Source organism: Lithobates pipiens, unplaced genomic scaffold (assembly GCF_037356315.1).
Source record: "Lithobates pipiens isolate NorthernLeopardFrog02 unplaced genomic scaffold, aLitPip1_a1.2 Scaffold_18, whole genome shotgun sequence".
Lineage (NCBI taxonomy): Eukaryota > Metazoa > Chordata > Amphibia > Anura > Ranidae > Lithobates > Lithobates pipiens.
The window spans coordinates 188,362,434-188,383,047 of record NW_027507758.1 but is presented as its reverse complement, the minus strand read 5'-3'; the positions used below and the strand labels follow the sequence as shown (position 1 = coordinate 188,383,047).

At 46.2% G+C, this 20,614-nt stretch overlaps 1 protein-coding gene across 3 annotated transcripts in view; it reads left to right on the top strand.

Annotated features, from left to right (window-relative positions):
• Positions 1–20,614, top strand: part of HEATR5B (HEAT repeat containing 5B) — a 139,137-nt gene that overhangs the window by 8,604 nt on the left and 109,919 nt on the right. For all 3 annotated transcript variants that reach the window (XM_077486447.1, XM_077486445.1, XM_077486446.1), the window contains exons 3-4: positions 12,151–12,362; positions 20,247–20,355. In XM_077486447.1, coding sequence (XP_077342573.1) covers positions 12,151–12,362; positions 20,247–20,355 — 321 coding nt within the window. The remainder of the gene's footprint in view (positions 1–12,150; positions 12,363–20,246; positions 20,356–20,614) is intronic.

The window sequence follows — 20,614 nt, the reverse complement described above, 5'->3', positions numbered from 1 at the left end:
GCACAGCACAGGGATGGTGGGAGCCCCTCATAATAAGAACACCCAGGAGGAAGTCAGCACAGCACAGGGATGGTGGGAACCCCTCATAATAAGCAGCCCCAGTAGAAATATGACACCGCTCAACCTCTTCAAAGAGGAGGGTAGGGGCATATAGTACGGTGTGCTTTTTTGGGTCAGGGAAGTGAGCCAAATGAATTAAGAAGGTCTGTGTGCTTGATTCCAAAAATTGTTTATAGACATATACATGGTCTACTGATCACATGTGTTGAATTCCTCCGAGATCCATGCCTCATTCATTTTTAGAAATGTGAGGTAGTTAACACTGTGGTGAGCTAGGCGAGTACGCTTATCGGTCACAATCCCCCCTGCTGCGCTGAACGTCCTTTCGGACAGGACACTGGATGAGGGGCAAGCCAACAGTTCGATTGCAAATTGGGCAAGCTCTGGCCAGAGGTCAAGCCTGCCCACCCAGTAGTCTAGGGGTTCATCACTCCTCAGAGCGTCCACATCGGCCGTTAACCCAATGTAGTCGGACACCTGACGGTCTAGGCGTTCCCTGATGCTGGATCCGGATGACACCTGTCGATGGGTCGGCTGAAAGAATGACCTCATATCCGAAGTCACCAACACATCTTCAAACCGGCCTCTTCTTGCAGGCGCTGTTGGATTGGTACCCGCAAATCCTTCTCTGGGAGTGGGAATTGCTCCTCTGCCAGCGCACGCAAAAGCAGAATGCAGCATTTCTCGAAGCAAGGCCTGGAAGTGCTGCATTCTGACAGCCCTCTGCGACGGCGGTAACATTTCCGCCATTTTGTGTTTGTACCGGGGGTCTAAGTACGTTGCCACCCAGTACTGGTCCTTGACCCTCATGCTTTTTATACGGGGGTCCCTATTAAAACACTGGAGCATGAAGGCCCCCATTTGCACTAAAGTGGAAGCGGTGTGGTGGCCTGGCTCCTGCTCATCATCCAGGATAATGTCGTCCTCTTCATTCTCCTCTCCCCATCCTCGCACAACAGGGATCCCAGAAAGGTTTAAAGCATGCTCTTCTTGCTCCTGCTCATCCGCCCCGGCACCATCCTCCTCTGACTCCTCATCAGACTCCTGTTGTTGACTTGTCTCAGATAGAGTAGCCCCCCCTGGGAATTCATCCAGCATTGCGACTTCCTCATCTTCCCGCTCCTGCTCCTCCACAGCCTGATCAATGACACGACGCAATGCACGCTCCAGAAAGAAGGCATAAGGTACCATGTCACTGATGGCGCCATGGCTGCGACTGACCAGTTTGGTGATCTCCTCAAATGGCCGCAGAAGTCTGCATGTGTCGCGCATGAGCAGCCACTGGCGCGGTGAAAAAAAACCCAGCTCCCCAGAACCGTTTCTTTCGCAGAGTTCATACAGGTAGACGTTAACTGCACGTTTCTGCTGGAGCAGCCTATCAAGCATATAGAAGGTTGAGTTCCATCGCGTCGGGCAATCGCAAATAAGACGTCTGACCGGCAGATGGTGTCGCCGCTGAATGTCAGCAAGGCGAGCCATGGCCGTGTAAGATCTTCTGAAATGGGCCGAGATTTTCCTTGCCTGCCGCAAGATGTCCTGGACCCCAGGGTATTTGACAAGGAATCGCTGCACGACCAAGTTTAAGACGTGTGCCATGCACGGCACGTGCGTGATTTTGCCCTGTTTCAATGCGCTAAGCAGATTGGCACCGTTGTCACACACCACTTTACCAACTGTCAAATTGAGCGGTGTTAGCCACTCATCTGCCTGTGAACGCAAAGCTGAAAGGAGTGCCGGGCCAGTGTGGCTCTTTGCTTCCAGGCACAACAGACGCAGCACGGCATGGCAACGTCTCACCTGGCATGTGGAATAGGTTCTGGGGAGCTTGGGCGGTGCAGTGGAAGAGACGCTAGCAGCGGAAAAGGAGGAGGCAGCTGAGGAGGAGAGGGAGGAGGATGGAGTAGGAGGAGGAGAAGAAGAGTCAGGCCTGCATGCAATCCGTGGCGGTAAAACCAAATCTACACGGGTGCCACGGGTTACATGCTTGACGGCCGTCAGAAGGTTCACCCAGTGGGCAGTAAAACTGATATACCTTCCCTGCCCGTGTTTGCTAGACCACGTGTCTGTGGTCAGATGTATCTTGGCACCGACACTGTGTGCCAGAGATACATTCACTTGCCGCTGAACATGGCCATATAGCTCTGGGATGCCCTTCTCTGAGAAATACTTCCTTCCTGGGACCTTCCATTGTGGTGTTCCAATGGCCACAAATTTGCGAAAGGCCTCCGAGTCCACCAGTTTATATGGCAGTAGTTGGCGGGCTATGAGTTCTGACAAGCCAGCCGCCAACCGTTGGGCAAGAGGGTTATCCGGCGTCATCATTTTTTTACGCTCAAACATTAGGCCCACGGAAGCCTGCCTTTTTGCAGAAAAATGTGAGCTTGGCGTGATGGAAGGTGGAGTGGAGGACAATTGTGAGGAGAGAGGAGAAGGAGAAGTAGAAGACGAGGCTGGACGGTGAGAGCCTGCAGTGTGGCTTTGTGTGTTCCGTTGCTCCCACTGGGCTCGGTGATGGCTGCTCATGTGCCTTCTTAAGGCGGTCGTCCCTAGGTGAGTATTGGGCTTACCGCGACTAACGCGTTGACTGCAAAGATTGCAGATGGCAACGCTATTGTCAGCAGCGGACACGTTAAAAAAAGCCCACACTGCGGAGCCATGTGCCGGTGTCCTGGGAGCGCCAGATGTGACCGTACATGGTCGATGACTCGCTCCTGATACATTTGCAGTCTGCTTTGTCCCTGCTGTGCAATGTAAGTCATTGCTGCTTCTCCTCCCTATCTGCTGGTCCATATCTCCCTCTGAACTCCCCTCCTCTTCCTCTCTTGTGGGCACCCACGTGACATCACTAGACACGTCATCATCAACGTCACCTTCCCCACCGCTATAAGTAGAGTAGGCAGCAACACCGGGGACCAACCTCCTCCTTGGGCTGATCTGGGTACTGGCGTCAGACTGCTGAGTAGCGCTTGTTGCTACCTCCTCTTCCTGATCCAATACCAAGAGTGGCTGCGCATCAGAAATGTCCTCTTGATATGGATCGGAAAATAATTCCAGTGACTCAAGCGGAAGGTATGTGGTGGTGGTGGTGGTGGTCGTGTTGTTGGTGGTAGTGTCTTTGGGGGTGCACATAGCAGAGAGTGAAGAAGAGGGTGCAGATCGAGAGGATGAGGAGGGTGCAGAAGAGTAAGGCTGAGCGAGCCACTCAACCAAGTCTGGTGCATCCTTTAAAGTAATTGAACGCACCTTCTGCAACTTCCCACTTTGGCTCAAGCCTGTTGCTCCTGCCCTACCCCTACCACCCCTGCGGAAGGGCCTGCCTCTTCCTCTGCATGTCATTTTTTAAATGACCCTGTGACAAAACTCTTAGTCCCTATACCGCTGAAGGACTGCTGCAGTATAGGTGAGCGGTCAGCAGTGGTGCACGTCAACCCTATCTATTGTGGACCTATAGCGGTCCTTACAGAACAGCAGACTGTACCGCACTCAAGCCTATGTACCGTAGCACCCTATACCAAGTTACCAGTCCTTATAAGAACTTTTGTGGACCAAGCAGGTTGTGTATTAGTGTTTAGCAGACTGTACGTCAGTCCCTATACCGCTGAAGGACTGCTGCAGTATAGGGCAGCGGTCAGCAGTGGTGCACGTCAACCCTATCTATTGTGGACCGATAGCGGTCCTTACAGAACAGCAGACTGTACCGCACTCAAGCCTATGTACCGTAGCACCCTATACCAAGTTACCAGTCCTTATAAGAACTTTTGTGGACCAAGCAGGTTGTGTATTAGTGTTTAGCAGACTGTACGTCAGTCCCTATACCGCTGAAGGACTGCTGCAGTATAGGGCAGCGGTCAGCAGTGGTGCACGTCAACCCTATCTATTGTGGACCGATAGCGGTCCTTACAGAACAGCAGACTGTACCGCACTCAAGCCTATGTACCGTAGCACCCTATACCAAGTTACCAGTCCTTATAAGAACTTTTGTGGAACAAGCAGGTTGTGTGTTAGTGATTAGCAGACTGTACGTCAGTCCCTATACCGCTGAAGGACTGCTGCAGTATAGGTGAGCGGTCAGCAGTGGTGCACGTCAACCCTATCTATTGTGGACCGATAGCGGTCCTTACAGAACAGCAGACTGTACCGCACTCAAGCCTATGTACCGTAGCACCCTATACCAAGTTACCAGTCCTTATAAGAACTTTTGTGGAACAAGCAGGTTGTGTGTTAGTGATTAGCAGACTGTACGTCAGTCCCTATACCGCTGAAGGACTGCTGCAGTATAGGTGAGCGGTCAGCAGTGGTGCACGTCAACCCTATCTATTGTGGACCGATAGCGGTCCTTACAGAACAGCAGACTGTACCGCACTCAAGCCTATGTACCGTAGCACCCTATACCAAGTTACCAGTCCTTATAAGAACTTTTGTGGACCAAGCAGGTTGTGTATTAGTGTTTAGCAGACTGTACGTCAGTCCCTATACCGCTGAAGGACTGCTGCAGTATAGGGCAGCGGTCAGCAGTGGTGCACGTCAACCCTATCTATTGTGGACCGATAGCGGTCCTTACAGAACAGCAGACTGTACCGCACTCAAGCCTATGTACCGTAGCACCCTATACCAAGTTACCAGTCCTTATAAGAACTTTTGTGGAACAAGCAGGTTGTGTGTTAGTGATTAGCAGACTGTACGTCAGTCCCTATACCGCTGAAGGACTGCTGCAGTATAGGGCAGCGGTCAGCAGTGGTGCACGTCAACCCTATCTATTGTGGACCGATAGCGGTCCTTACAGAACAGCAGACTGTACCGCACTCAAGCCTATGTACCGTAGCACCCTATACCAAGTTACCAGTCCTTATAAGAACTTTTGTGGAACAAGCAGGTTGTGTGTTAGTGATTAGCAGACTGTACGTCAGTCCCTATACCGCTGAAGGACTGCTGCAGTATAGGTGAGCGGTCAGCAGTGGTGCACGTCAACCCTATCTATTGTGGACCGATAGCGGTCCTTACAGAACAGCAGACTGTACCGCACTCAAGCCTATGTACCGTAGCACCCTATACCAAGTTACCAGTCCTTATAAGAACTTTTGTGGACCAAGCAGGTTGTGTATTAGTGTTTAGCAGACTGTACGTCAGTCCCTATACCGCTGAAGGACTGCTGCAGTATAGGGCAGCGGTCAGCAGTGGTGCACGTCAACCCTATCTATTGTGGACCGATAGCGGTCCTTACAGAACAGCAGACTGTACCGCACTCAAGCCTATGTACCGTAGCACCCTATACCAAGTTACCAGTCCTTATAAGAACTTTTGTGGACCAAGCAGGTTGTGTATTAGTGTTTAGCAGACTGTACGTCAGTCCCTATACCGCTGAAGGACTGCTGCAGTATAGGGCAGCGGTCAGCAGTGGTGCACGTCAACCCTATCTATTGTGGACCGATAGCGGTCCTTACAGAACAGCAGACTGTACCGCACTCAAGCCTATGTACCGTAGCACCCTATACCAAGTTACCAGTCCTTATAAGAACTTTTGTGGACCAAGCAGGTTGTGTATTAGTGTTTAGCAGACTGTACGTCAGTCCCTATACCGCTGAAGGACTGCTGCAGTATAGGGCAGCGGTCAGCAGTGGTGCACGTCAACCCTATCTATTGTGGACCGATAGCGGTCCTTACAGAACAGCAGACTGTACCGCACTCAAGCCTATGTACCGTAGCACCCTATACCAAGTTACCAGTCCTTATAAGAACTTTTGTGGAACAAGCAGGTTGTGTGTTAGTGATTAGCAGACTGTACGTCAGTCCCTATACCGCTGAAGGACTGCTGCAGTATAGGTGAGCGGTCAGCAGTGGTGCACGTCAACCCTATCTATTGTGGACCGATAGCGGTCCTTACAGAACAGCAGACTGTACCGCACTCAAGCCTATGTACCGTAGCACCCTATACCAAGTTACCAGTCCTTATAAGAACTTTTGTGGACCAAGCAGGTTGTGTATTAGTGTTTAGCAGACTGTACGTCAGTCCCTATACCGCTGAAGGACTGCTGCAGTATAGGGCAGCGGTCAGCAGTGGTGCACGTCAACCCTATCTATTGTGGACCGATAGCGGTCCTTACAGAACAGCAGACTGTACCGCACTCAAGCCTATGTACCGTAGCACCCTATACCAAGTTACCAGTCCTTATAAGAACTTTTGTGGACCAAGCAGGTTGTGTGTTAGTGTTTAGCAGACTGTACGTCAGTCCCTATACCGCTGAAGGACTGCTGCAGTATAGGGCAGCGGTCAGCAGTGGTGCACGTCAACCCTATCTATTGTGGACCGATAGCGGTCCTTACAGAACAGCAGACTGTACCGCACTCAAGCCTATGTACCGTAGCACCCTATACCAAGTTACCAGTCCTTATAAGAACTTTTGTGGAACAAGCAGGTTGTGTGTTAGTGATTAGCAGACTGTACGTCAGTCCCTATACCGCTGAAGGACTGCTGCAGTATAGGTGAGCGGTCAGCAGTGGTGCACGTCAACCCTATCTATTGTGGACCGATAGCGGTCCTTACAGAACAGCAGACTGTACCGCACTCAAGCCTATGTACCGTAGCACCCTATACCAAGTTACCAGTCCTTATAAGAACTTTTGTGGACCAAGCAGGTTGTGTATTAGTGTTTAGCAGACTGTACGTCAGTCCCTATACCGCTGAAGGACTGCTGCAGTATAGGGCAGCGGTCAGCAGTGGTGCACGTCAACCCTATCTATTGTGGACCGATAGCGGTCCTTACAGAACAGCAGACTGTACCGCACTCAAGCCTATGTACCGTAGCACCCTATACCAAGTTACCAGTCCTTATAAGAACTTTTGTGGACCAAGCAGGTTGTGTATTAGTGTTTAGCAGACTGTACGTCAGTCCCTATACCGCTGAAGGACTGCTGCAGTATAGGGCAGCGGTCAGCAGTGGTGCACGTCAACCCTATCTATTGTGGACCGATAGCGGTCCTTACAGAACAGCAGACTGTACCGCACTCAAGCCTATGTACCGTAGCACCCTATACCAAGTTACCAGTCCTTATAAGAACTTTTGTGGAACAAGCAGGTTGTGTGTTAGTGATTAGCAGACTGTACGTCAGTCCCTATACCGCTGAAGGACTGCTGCAGTATAGGGCAGCGGTCAGCAGTGGTGCACGTCAACCCTATCTATTGTGGACCGATAGCGGTCCTTACAGAACAGCAGACTGTACCGCACTCAAGCCTATGTACCGTAGCACCCTATACCAAGTTACCAGTCCTTATAAGAACTTTTGTGGAACAAGTGAGTTGTGAATGTTTAGCAGACTGCAGCAGAAGGGCAGCAGTCAAGTATAATATCCTTTCTATATTTGGAAGAAAGAATATTATACATGTACAAGCCTATTACTGTACCACTGATACCAGTCCTGAAAAGAACCTTTGTGGAACTAATAATAACAGCAAGTCTTTAAAATTACCCTCACTGCCTGACAACACTGCTTCCTTCCTGTCCCTATACAAATTGGCAAAAAAAGAGAACGATTAGTGGTTACTGGAACAGCTCTTTTGTGGACCTTGATAGTAACAGCTAATGATGATGATGATGATGATGATGATGAAAGACTAATCTGGCTGTCCCTGTAGCATACACCGTCCTTTCCCTTTCTCTAAACTAACAAAAGACACTCAGGCTGCTGCAAGAATCAGCAGCACAGCAAACCTATCAACACCTAACACCTATACCAGTCCTGAAAAGAACTTTTGTGTACCAAATAGCTAGTGGTTTATCTCTCCCTACTCCACACAGGAACCTGTCCCTATCTTAACAGAAGAAAGAATGTAAAATGGCCACCGGATCGGGTGTATTTATAGGTTAGGGGGAATGTACAAGTGTCCATGTGCTGTCATGTCTCAATTGGCTGTCCTGTATCACATGATAAACGTGTCACCAAAGGTTAAAGTTCTTGTATACATTAAACACGTAAGTCCGCCGCGGCGAACGACGGAAAAAGGCGTTCGAACGTGCGGACCGCGAATGTCGGAAATTCGCCGCGAAACGACCGCCGGGCGAACCGTTCGGCCATCACTAATTACTATCACCCGCCGGGTGATCAGGGGGTTAAACATTTATTGGGTAATAAATGGTGGGTGCCCTGATGCTGTAAAAAGCAAACTAACCAGAGTCACCCGTAACACTTATACGGTGATCACTGGTGAAAGGGTTAACTAGGGGCAATCAGGAGGTTCAAATTTTTATTAGGTAGTATATGGGGGTCCCTGGCGCTATATAAAAACATGACGGGGAACCTAAATAACTAACTGGCTAACCAGCGTCACCAGTGACACTTATACTGTGATTGCTGGTGAAAGGGTTAACTAGGGGCAATCAGGGGGTTAAAACCATTATTGGGTAGTATATGGGGGTACCTAGCGCTATAAAAACCTGGCGGTGAACCTAAAAAAATAACTAGCTACCTAGCGGCACTAGTGACACTAATGCAGCGATCAGAAAAATGATCGCTTAGTGACACTGGCAAAAGGGGGTGAAAGGGTTAACTAGGGGCAATCAGGGGGTTAAAACCATTATTGGGTAGTATATCGGGGTACCTAGCGTTATAAAAACCTGGCGGTGAACCTAAAAAAATAACTAGCGACACTAATGCAGCGATCAGAAAAACGATCGCTTAGTGACACTGGCAAAAGGGGGTGAAAGGGTTAACTCTAGGGGCAATCAGGGGGTTAAATCTTTATTGGGGGGTGGTAGGGGGCTACCCTGGACCTAACACTAACTGCCCTGACAGTTTTTACTGTTACAACTGACACTGAATGCAGTAATCAGTAAATAAATGATCACTGCAATTGTGTACCTATGTGTGCCTATGTGTTGGTGTAGTGTTGGTGCACACTTACTTTCACTTCTCCTCGTAGTCCGGTCAATAAGACCGCCCCGAGGAGAATGACATCACTTCCTCCCTGCCTGTGTTTACTATACACAGAGGGAGGAAGCTTCTCATTCGCCAGGAGCGATCGAGAGGGGATGGCCAGAAACCAACGGCCATCCCCTCATCCCGGGTCGCTCCTGCAGCGATCGGACCCCCCACCCGCTGGAAGGCAAGCACGTACATGTATGTGCTTGTGCCTGTACATGCCATTGTGATGACGTACAATGGCATGTGGCGGTCCTTAAGTGGTTAAAGTGATTGCAAAATCTCTCTTTTTTTTTTTTTTTTCAATGGAAATAAATAACATGTTATACTTGCCTGCCCTGTGCAGTGAAATTGCACAGGGCAGCCCAGATCCTCCTCTTCTCGGGTGCCTCTTCTGTGCTTCTGGCCCCTCCCTCCCTGTTAAGTGCCCCCGCAGCAGGCAGCTTGCTATGGGGGCACCTGAGCCGAGTCACAGCTCCCTGTGTCCATTCAGACATGGAGCTGTGGCCCGGCCCCACCCCTTCTCTCTCCTGCTTGGCTGGCTGGCTGGCTGGCTGGCTGACTGACTTTGACAGCAGCGGAACCAATGGCGCCGCTGCTCTGTCTCAACCAATCAGGAGGGAGAATCTTGGGCGGCCGAGACGCTTGTGGACATCGCTGGACAGAGATACAAGAGAAAAGAAAAGAGAGAGCAGAGAACAGCAGTCAAGAGGAAAGGAAAGGGGTCACTCCTCCCAGGCCTCACTGTTTCTATGACAAATAATGGATCCATGGGTCCCACATTTTTGTCTATTTTTTTTTTTATATACAAAAATATATTTATAATATTGTAGGGCTGTTACTGATTAAAATTTTCGTGTTCGATTAATCGTTTTTTTTTGTTTTTTTTTAATTGACTAATTTCGATTAATTATATAACACACATACAGATCCAATTACTTTTAGCTGATCTCCTTGCATTGCAACTCTTCACTAGTCAGTGGTAAATGTGGTATACACTATATACAATCACCTGACACTAGTTAGTTTCCACAATCCATGACTTAACTTCACAGTTCACACAAATACGTTTTAAATTCAAATTGTAGCACTGACGTAAGTAATTTTTTTTTTCCACAGTAGCGTGACAATCCCTCCACCTCCAGTCTAACTAATCACTCTCCCCTTATAGCGTGGACCCCTGTGCAAACAGGTGGTCATGCAAGCGGGTATCAAAACGGTTAACACGGACCATAAACTTCTCTGGTGTCTCCTTAGATCTCAGCAAGGACACCAGATCATGGGTAGAAAGAGTGCTCACCGCTTAAGTATAAGATTTAATTTTTGTGTTCAAGCACAAACTACTCACATAAAGATGAGAAAAACACAGCATGTAAAGCCAACAATCGTGTTAGTTCTGTAGGGCAGCAGCAGGTGACGTCATGCGTAGCTCCTCCCCCGTACACGTTACGTTCAATCAGAACTTCAACGTCACCGGACTCCTCCCCCCTTCCCTTCGTTAGCAGACGGAGGCACTTGGGGAAGGGGGGAGGATTCCAGTGGCGTCGATGTCCTTGACATCAACGGATCCCCGACGGAACTCCCTGAAGACCCGGAAGCCGGCGGAAATGTGAGTACCGATCAAAAGAATTTTGATTGATCAAAAAAAAAGGAATTAATCTTTAATTTCCACAGTCCTATAATAATGATTTTATATTTTTTATAATTATTATTATATACAAATACCATAAAGAAGGCGATCTCTCCTCCTGATGCCTGTTACATTGCCAAGTGTTTGAGTGGTGTGTGCTTCAGTACCTGGCATTCGATGACACTCTACACAGCGACTCCTCTGGTGAGCAATGTTCATGCAAGGCATTATTGTTGCAGTGGTTGGTAACCAGCAGGTCGTTACCAGCTATATGGCGAGGTTTGGGGACCTATGTCTAAAACAGTGGCATTAGAGTCTAAAGTATACTAAAAATAAATCTGTTCTCTAGCCCATCATAGGATGATAAATTAGGTTTGTGCACACAAACACCTCTGTTCCTAACAGTTAAACGTTTAGCTAAACAGTCACTTCCACCTACAGGGTTAATACAGACAAATACTGTCCCCAGGTGAGAGGGGCCATTTCCACACCTATGTTTAGATTAAGCTGAAGCGTTTAACCCTTACAACTGCACTGTGTTTTGTGATAAAAATATAGAACTATGGTTGCAATCGGGACACTTATACAGGATTTATATAGCGGCAGCAGTTTGCACAGCACTTAAAGGGAGACAGAACAGTAGCAATAGAATTTGATACAAGAGGATTAGGAGAACCCTGCTCATGGAGTTCACAATCTAAAAATAAGACGCAAGTGGTATAAAACACCATCCTTATGATATGGTTACAGGCCCACTGATGTTTCATTTTTAACCCATGCTGACTTGGGATGCTGGGGCATCATGGTTGTGTCTGGGGAGGTTTCGTTTTTGTTTTGTGTTTTGATTGTATTTATATGGATACTTATAGTTTATAACATGTTAATGCTGGCTTGACATGAGTGACCTCTCTCTGGAAAGGAGCTTGTCCATGGGCAAAGTCACTCTGCAAAAATTATATACATATACTTACACTATTTATTTTGGCTTAGTTTAAAGAAGTAGCATCAAAAGTCTTTGGCCCTACTTCCCCCATTGGGTCACCGCAGTGTACGAAGTTCTGCACTCCTATTACCTGGTTTCAGATGACGTCACTCAGCTGGTTCAGGCTCTAAATTAATCCCAACTTTAATGTTGGGATCCTCCCACATGCCTGGACCAGCAGGAGACTCCGCTTCTCAGTGGGCATCTGAGAGAGTGAGCCAGCTGCTTCCACCCCCTGCACAGCCTAGTGCTCCAAGGAGTGCTGGAGTGGCAGAGCAGAGAGAGCGGTGACTGACAGGCGTTCTGCTTGGAAGACCAAGAACTGAGAGATCGGCGGTCTTTGATCGCTCAGTTCTTGGTCTAGAGGTCGCAGGGGACATATGCAGCATTAGACCGATACTGCATCCACCTAGATGAGTATGAATGTTTTTACAATTCCCTAACTTCTCTTTTAATCATGTAACTTTGGTTTTATGCATTGGAGAATCTAAAAGCATCAGGGTTAATAGAAATGTTATGTAATAGTTCATTGTATTAGAGATTTAATTTCAAATTCTTATAACAGACAGATGTTAAAGAAAACCAGAAGAAACTTGTGGAACAGCTTACAGGACTAATAAGCAGCTCTCCTGGTCCACCAACTCGCAAGCTACTTGCTAAGAATCTAGCTACATTATACATTATTGGAGACACCTACTCTGTATTCCAGACGTTGGACAAGTGCAATGAAATGATCAAGAGCAAAGATGACACAGCTGCATATCTACCTACCAAACTGTAAGTCTTAAAAATCTACTCAAGGCAAGGAAGTTCAAGTGCAATCCTCCCAACACAAACCGATGGGAAGAACCCATAGTACTGTGTGTGCTTCCCTGATGCTGATCACCTTTTTAGTTGAAGAATATCTTGTTGAGTAGCTGCTGAGGTCTCAGACCCTGTTGGCAGGAAGCTGCAACCCTCACCCCCTCATCCTGTTAAGAACTAGAGCAAGGAGGGGTTGAGGTATAATTCTTGTTACAGAGTCTAGAGCCAGTTTTTTTCCAATATGTTTATCAAAATTGTTTTCAACTATCTGCCTGTAACTATACTGATTTAGAAATGTCACTAGGCATCAAAAATAAATACCATCCACTCCTAAATCATATAGTGTGAATGGTTTATCTAGAAAAGGGGTGAGCTCAGGCGTGTTTGGATGGAACATGTGCAGAGCCCGCCAGGAAGTCAGCGCTGCACTAATCACAGGCAGTGAGACATTGCCCGATCTCTGCAGCCACACATCGAGGCAATGTCTCACTGCCGGTGATTAGCACAGCACTGCGCTCACTTCCTGGCGGGCTCTGCATGTGTTCCATGCAAACACGCATCCCTAATCTAGAACAGTGGTTCTCAGCCACTGGGCCATGGCCTACTGCAGGAACGGGGCTTCCGGTTTCCTCTGATGGCTAAGAGGAGAGCACTGTCCTGCTCCCCTGCCTGCTTCTGGAATAAGGGTAAATATGCAAGGTACCTTCTTGCAGCTCTTGCCACCCTGGATGCCTGAAAGTCAAAGTCCCAGCAATGTGACAGTTACCAAGCTTTATCTTCCCTACGAGTACAGGTCACAAGCAGCTTTATCCTTATTCCAGGAGAATGCGGGAGTGCAGGACACTACAGAGCTTGGCCGCCTCCTATATAAGCTAAATGTGTTGCTGAAACCTGCCTGTGCAAGGCCCGAGCCCGTGACACTGCAGTGAAGCCCCAGTTGCAGGCAGGAGTCCCGTCTGACAGAATAAAGGGGGGGGGGGGGGCAGAGAAGCTTATTGATCAGCACAGAGATGCCCTGAAAACTTTTTATTCTTCACCAGTCTTACCGAACACCAGTACAATTTTTTTGCTTGTGGCAGACGTGACACCCCATTATGTCCCAAGTGTAATACTAAACCTGCTACACATACTATGGAAGTGTCCTAAACTTGTAAGATATTGGAAGGATGTGATTATTGTTCTTAACCAGACCTACGCAGTGCAAGTCCCATTTGATCCACTGATATGTCTCCTTGGGGCATTGGATGAGGAATTGTATACCCCGGTGTTTATAAATCCTTTACTGGCTTCTGTACCTTGCCTGGAAATGAATAACAAAGTACTGGGTTTCATAGTTAGTAAGATTGAATAAAGACACCAGTCCATCCAGTTCAACCTGAGTGAGTGTCTACAATTGTCCCTGTACATTGCACACTCACATCAGTCCCTACCCTCAAGGAGCCACAATCCAAGGCCCCCATTCATATACTAGGGCCAATTTTGGACAGAAGCCAATTAACCTACCTGCATGTCTGTGGAGTGTGGGAGGAAACTGGAGTTCCCAGAGGAAACCCACGCAGGCACAGGGAGAACATGCAAACTCCAGGCAGGTAGTGTCATGGTTGGGATTTCAGCCAGCGACCCTTCTTACTGCTAGCTGAGAGTGCTAACCACTACACCACTGTGCCGCCCACTCAGCATCCCCCTACCTGCCGTAAATGGATTGAACAAGTAAATTCCATTCTAATACAGGGGAAAAATGCCCATTATGACAATTTATCAATACAGTGCCTTGAAAAAGTATTCATACCCCTTGACATTTTCAACAATTTGTTATCTTACAACCAAAAATGTCAATGTATTTAATTGGGATTGTATGTGAATGACCAACACAAAGTGGCACATAATTGTGAAGTGGAAGGAAAATAATAAATTATTTTCAATTTTTTTTCCAAATAAATATCTGAAAAGTGTGGTGTGCTTTTGTATTCAGCCCCCCCCCCCCCCCCCCCCCCCCGAGTCAATACTTTGTAGAACCACCTTTCACTGCAATTTAAGCTGCAAGTCTTTTTGGTTATGTCGCTACCAGCTTTGCACATCTAGAGAGTGACATTTTTGCCCATTCTTCTTTGCAAAATATCTCAAGCTCTGTCAGATTGGATGGAGAGCGCCTGTGAACAGCAATTTTCAAGTCTTGCCACAGATTGTCAATTGGGTTTAAGTCTGGTCCATTCTAACACATGAATATACTTTGATCTAAATGATTGCATTGTAGCTCTGGCTGTATGTTTAGGGCTGTTGTCCTGCCGGAAGGTGCACCTCCGCTCAAGTCTTTTGCAGACTTTAATGCCGCGTACACACGCTCAGAATTTCCGACAAGTGTTCGATGTGAGCTTGTTGTCGGAAATTCCAACCGTGTGTAGGCTCCATTGGACATTTTTTGTCGGAATTTCCGACAACAAAAATTTGAGAGCTGGTTCTCAAATTTTCCGACAACAAAATCCATTCTCGTAAATTCCGAGCATGTGTAGATAATTGCGACGCACAAAATTCCAAGCATGCTTGGAATCAAGCAGAAGAGCCGCACTGGCTATTGAACTTAATTTTTCTCGGCTCGTCGTACTTGTATGTCACCGCGTTCTTGACTTTCGGAATTTCCAACAACATTTGTGCTACCGTGTGTATGCAAGACATGTTTGAGCCAACATCCTTCGAAAATCCAGGATTCTGTTGTCTGAATGTCTGATCGAGTGTACGCATCATAATAGGTTTTCTTCTAAGGCTGCCCTGTATTTGGCTCCATCCATCTTCCCATCAACTCTGACCAGCTTCCCTGTCCCTGCTGAAGAAAAGCATCCCCACAACATGATGCTTCCACCACCATGTTTCACGGTGGGGATGTTGTTTTCAGGGTGATGTGCAGTGTTTTTCCGCCACACATAGCATTTTATGTTTAGGCCAAAAAGTAAAATTTTTGTCTAATCTGACCAGAGCACCACGTTTGTTGTGTCCCCGCATGGCTTCTTGCAAACTGCAAACTGGATTTTTTATGGCTTTCTTCTGGCCATTAAAAATCAGGAGATGAAAATTAACACACAATTGCAGTTGTATCGCACAGGAACTGATCAGAATTTTTGTATAAATGTTTCGTCATAATAAAACAGTAAAATAGGATTGGTTCCCATTAGTGGAGTGCACGACTAATAGTTGTCCTGTGGACAGATTCTCCCACCTGAGCTGTGGATCTCTGCAGCTCCTTAAGGCTGCTTTCACACTGCAGCGGGAGCGGCGTCGGCGGTAAAGTGCCGCTATTTTTAGCGGCGCTTTACCGTCGTTTTAGCGGCGGTGTGCGGGCGCTAGCGGGGTGGTTTTAACTTTGGGTGGGCATGTGCATGGTGCAATGTGCGTTCGGGCTGGTCCCTCAGCCTCCTAGGACCTATTACATAAGACGGCTGGACTTCCACTAAAGCGAGAATAAGACAAGTGGGAGCAGGCATGTGTCAGAAGTGGGTGCCCACTCCCAGAAAAAAAAAGTACTTAACTGTGGGATTCACTTTTAAATCTCTCCAGAACAATGTCTAGCTAGTCAGTCATTCTTATGGAGGATCTTTCAGTAATTTTTAAGAAAATTAAAGGTTAGCTGCTACAAAAACTGTAGTTCCTGACTTTTAATAAACACTAATAAGACACTCACCTGTCCAGGGATCCAGCACCATCCTTTTCTTCTCCAGTCTTTGGTGCCAGAATGTTAACTCTGGGCAGCCGGTTGTGACTACTTGGGGAGATTTAGGCTCCATTTCCACTAGTGCGACTTGTCATGTGACTTTGGACACACAAAGTCTCTTGACAAGTCACAGACCATTGATTTCAATGGCACCAGTTTCAGTCTATGCAACATAAAGTTGCAGCGATGTTAATAGGTTCCTGCACTACTTTGATGTGACTTTTAATGCAACTTTGATCCAGAGACTGTAAAGTTGGATCAAAGCTGCACTCAAAATCACATAAAAAAACACATTCCAAAGTCACACTCTAAATCGCTCAAATTTAGGGTTGCAATAGTGGAAACGTAGCCTTACTAAAACTGGTGTAGTGTGGTGGAGTCTGGTGCAGCCTTGCATAGAAACCAATCAGCTTCTAGGTTTTGTTGTGAAAGCCTACAATTTTATTATACCCAGGCCCCTGCATTCGATTTATATGGTCTCTCATAGTACACAGAACATGGAATTGCAATTGTTTTACTGAATATAAACTGCTAAATATCTTTTTCTCATCAGCATTTAGCAGTCTTGTGACTTCTATCAGTGTCATGCCGAGCGCTGGTTAAAGCTTTTAGGATCAGTTTTCATTCTCCTTTGACTGTCCTATGAATCTGCATGACCCCTGACCCTCTGGACCAGGGTTCTCAAACTGGTGGCCCTCCAGCTGTTGCAGAACTACAAATCCCATCATGCCTCTGCCTGAGGGAGTAATGCTTGTAACTGTCAGCCTTGCAATGCCTGATGAGACTTGTAGTTTTTCAAAAGCTGGAAGGCTGCCAGTTTGAGACCCCTGCTCTGGACAGTTGTGATTGACCCTGTGCCGATCACTTGCACCAAAAATGCATATACAGACTGATTTTACTATGGTGTGTTTAGTAACACTTTCATTGAATAAGCTGAAATTAGAAGCTGATTAATTTGCTCAGCTGCACAAGATTCTGTGTGCTCCAGTTTTAGCAAATCCTCCCCCTATGTGTCTTTACAGCCGGCCGCTCACTGTGCATGCTCTAGCTGTGCTGCACTTTGTGAATTGTCCCGCAGCCTTCTGGGAACTGTTATGTATCCCAGAAGGCTGGGTAGGTGGGGGGTGGGAGGAGAACCGTTGCTCTGAAATATAACAGAGGGGGGAGAGAGGAGGAGGAAAAGCAGAACCTCCCCCCTTTTGTGTCAAAATCTGCTTTAATGCCATGGAATGTAAGACTCGGTTCACACTGGGAGGACTTGTCAGGCGACATAGCTGCCTGACAAGTTGCGTTCTGTTCTGTACAATGGAACCGTTCTAATAGGAGCGACTCAAGTGGCTCCGACTTAGAAAAAGGTTCCTGTACTACTTTTGGGGGCGTCTTGCATTGACTTCTATACACAAGTCGTTTTGCAAGTCACCGCTGCTGTCGTGTGCAGGTTGCCTGAGGCAGTCACGCTGCAAGTCATGCCGCCTCAGTGTGAACCGGCGCTAAGGGGGTTGGGAGATTCAAGTTTAAAAAAAACAAAAAAAAAAAACAGTAGGGTTGGCCACATTAATGTCCTATAAACCAGCTGTGATTTGCTTGCAGGAGACACGCGATTTGAGAGAGCCTGACTTTAATAGAACTAAATTTACTTATTTAACATACTTTAGGGGAGTATGTGTATTAGTGGCATTGATATTATGATGGCATTCTTAAAAAGGGTATTTTATTAAAGATATATCAAGCATTAGGAGCTTCTCCAGGCAAAGATTATTATGAAACCGGTACACGAGGCTGAAGAACAGTATATTATAGATCCCTTGATGCATAGTCAGTGTAGACAGAAAGAAGTGCAGCAATTATATAAAACTGTCTCCTTATCAAGAGAGAGGGGCACAAGAGTTTTTTTTATTTATTTTTTTCCACAGCAAAAATACTACTAGCAGAGAGAGAGCGCTGGCCATTTGTTGGCAGTAATTGTCCCTTCCCAACAAGACCCCTTAAGTGATTACATCTATTTAAAACAAACTCATTACAAATGACACTATACTTGGCTTACTATACTTAATTATGAGGACCTATAGAGAATGACGGTTAGTTGCCTCCAGATGTCTGAAGAAGATTTTATTTTTTTAATATACTACCACTAACTATAGAGGAGAGTCTTTGGAGTCTCAACTTGCTCTAAAGGAATTTATAGATGATGTGGCAGATTCTGCAAATAAGACTTCAGGAATTAATAGACTTCCATTAGAAATATATAGACGCTATAGTTGGGTTCTTTTGCCAGAGTTACTGGAAGTATTGGAGGAAGCCTACCACATTAGCAAGCCCTTTCAGACTCTACGAGGGAAGCCATAATATTGGTAATCTCAAAATCGGGTGAGAATCATCTCCTGCCGGAATCTTATAGACTTGCCTCACTTCTTACTTCAGATGTGATTATATTGGTGACACCTCTAGCCAATAGATTAGGAAAGAACTGTAAAAGACAAAACTGATTGATAACTATTAGCCAGTGATTATCCCCACAAGAGCAACTGCCATAATATGAGGAGGTTATTCTTAAATATGCAGTTGCCAATAGACCTTCGGCTGAAGAATCGCATTCAGGATAGGAATGTTTTGACCGCTGGCGACTGTATAATGCAGATTTGCCGTGGCCTGTGGTCCAAGTAGGCTATGTGTACATAAAGCCTTAGATAGCATTGTGTGGCAATACCTGTGGGCAGTGTTGGCAACATTTGGGTTTGGACCTACCTTTTTATTAAGTAGATACAATTGTACTTTTCCACTCGGGCTAAGGATTAAAGGAGCATAGCCAAAGCTTTTTTGGCTATACTTCTCCTTTGGATCATAGCAGTACAGTTCATTCTGCATTCCTATGATCATCATGATCCAACATCTGGTGCGACTTCTATTCAAATCAATGGGCTCTTGTAGGGAACCATTGATTTAGAATAGAGGCAGAGAAATGCCACTAAAAGCTAGCGCGGCTATACGCGCATTAATGCAAATATAAAAAGCAACTAAAATCAAGTTTTTACAGCTGCTTTTCCCTGATGTTTGGTAGGTGGCTTTGCAGCTTGGTTTTTAACGCCCTGTGTGCATGAGCCCTTATTTCACAATTAAATGGGCTTTCGTACACTAAAATACAAGCACAGACCATAAAAGGTTGGGAGGAGGCTCTAGAACACCTAACTGAGGACTTATGGGAACAGGCACTGACTACACTTACTATAGTATCCCTATTGCCTACGCAAAGGCTTACGTGGCTTTTTGTATTGTATAGGACTTATCACACCTCTGATAAGTTGCATTTGTGATACCCCTTTTGCCTTAGATGTGACAGAGGGCCAGCAGATGTAATACACCTGATTCCCTAAGCTATACCGGTATTGGAGAGCTCTTGGTATTTTTATGTCCACAATATATCAAGGTAATATACCACCTCAACCCAAAATATGTTTGCCAAAATATGTAGCACATAAAGGAATAACTCAAAAATTGTTATCTCCATCCTCCCTTCACATTATTAGCACTGCAACCATATATAACCTGCCCCCCACCACTTCACTGTGCATATGTAAGAATCTGTCATCTACAGTGGTAAATCTGTTTTCGATCTTTACAAAACGTTCTCAGTTGGCTGTCCCCCAGATATCAGGTATAGTAGTCACGAATACACACACAACTTTCCTAAAGGTGGCATGCATGCACCTTATTTGACTTCAGCCAGTTTGTAAAATGTGATGGATTACTGGAATTCAACTTTAACGATTGACAAAGTAGGCCAGTTGTATTTGCTTTGCTTCTTGGTTTTTCTTGGACTGTATGGTAGCTTAGATGATAACGCAGCAGCTTTGCAACATTGAGGACCTGAGTCCCCACCAGTGGCACTGTGTGCATGTATACAGTGTTTATGTGGGTTTGTTAAGAATACCCTGTTTTTTTTTTTTTTTTTTTTTTTTTTTTTTCTCCTTTCCTTCCTACAATCCCAAATCTCACTGATAGGTCAATCGCCTTTCATCTACATTGGCCCTAGTATGTGTGTATGGTGTTGGAGACCAGGATTGATCTAAGGGATTCACTGCTAGGTTTAAAACACTGTGAAATATGTTAATACTGTATTTTCATGAACATAATAAATGTTATCTCTTGTGTTTCAGAGCTGCTGTTGCATGTGTGGGAGCATTTTATGAAAAGATGGGCAGAATGTTGGGAAGCTCCTTTCCTGAAACTGTAAATAATCTTCTCAAGTCCCTTAAAAGTGCTGAGGTAAGTGACATTTTGAGATTTACCACTATCATTTATGTAGGAAGCAAAGATAGAATCACTCTACCAGCTTCAGCAGACGGTATAAATGGTATATGACTTCAGGTGTGAAAACAGACTGCCTTGTTAGCCAGAATTACATTACTAGATTTTCAGCATGCAGAACCTCAATAGAGCTGGCCATTTTGGATGATTCTGATGAACAGGCTGAATTTCTCTCCATTCATCAGGTGGCTCTTTCCGCTGCTTCCAGCCTGGCATC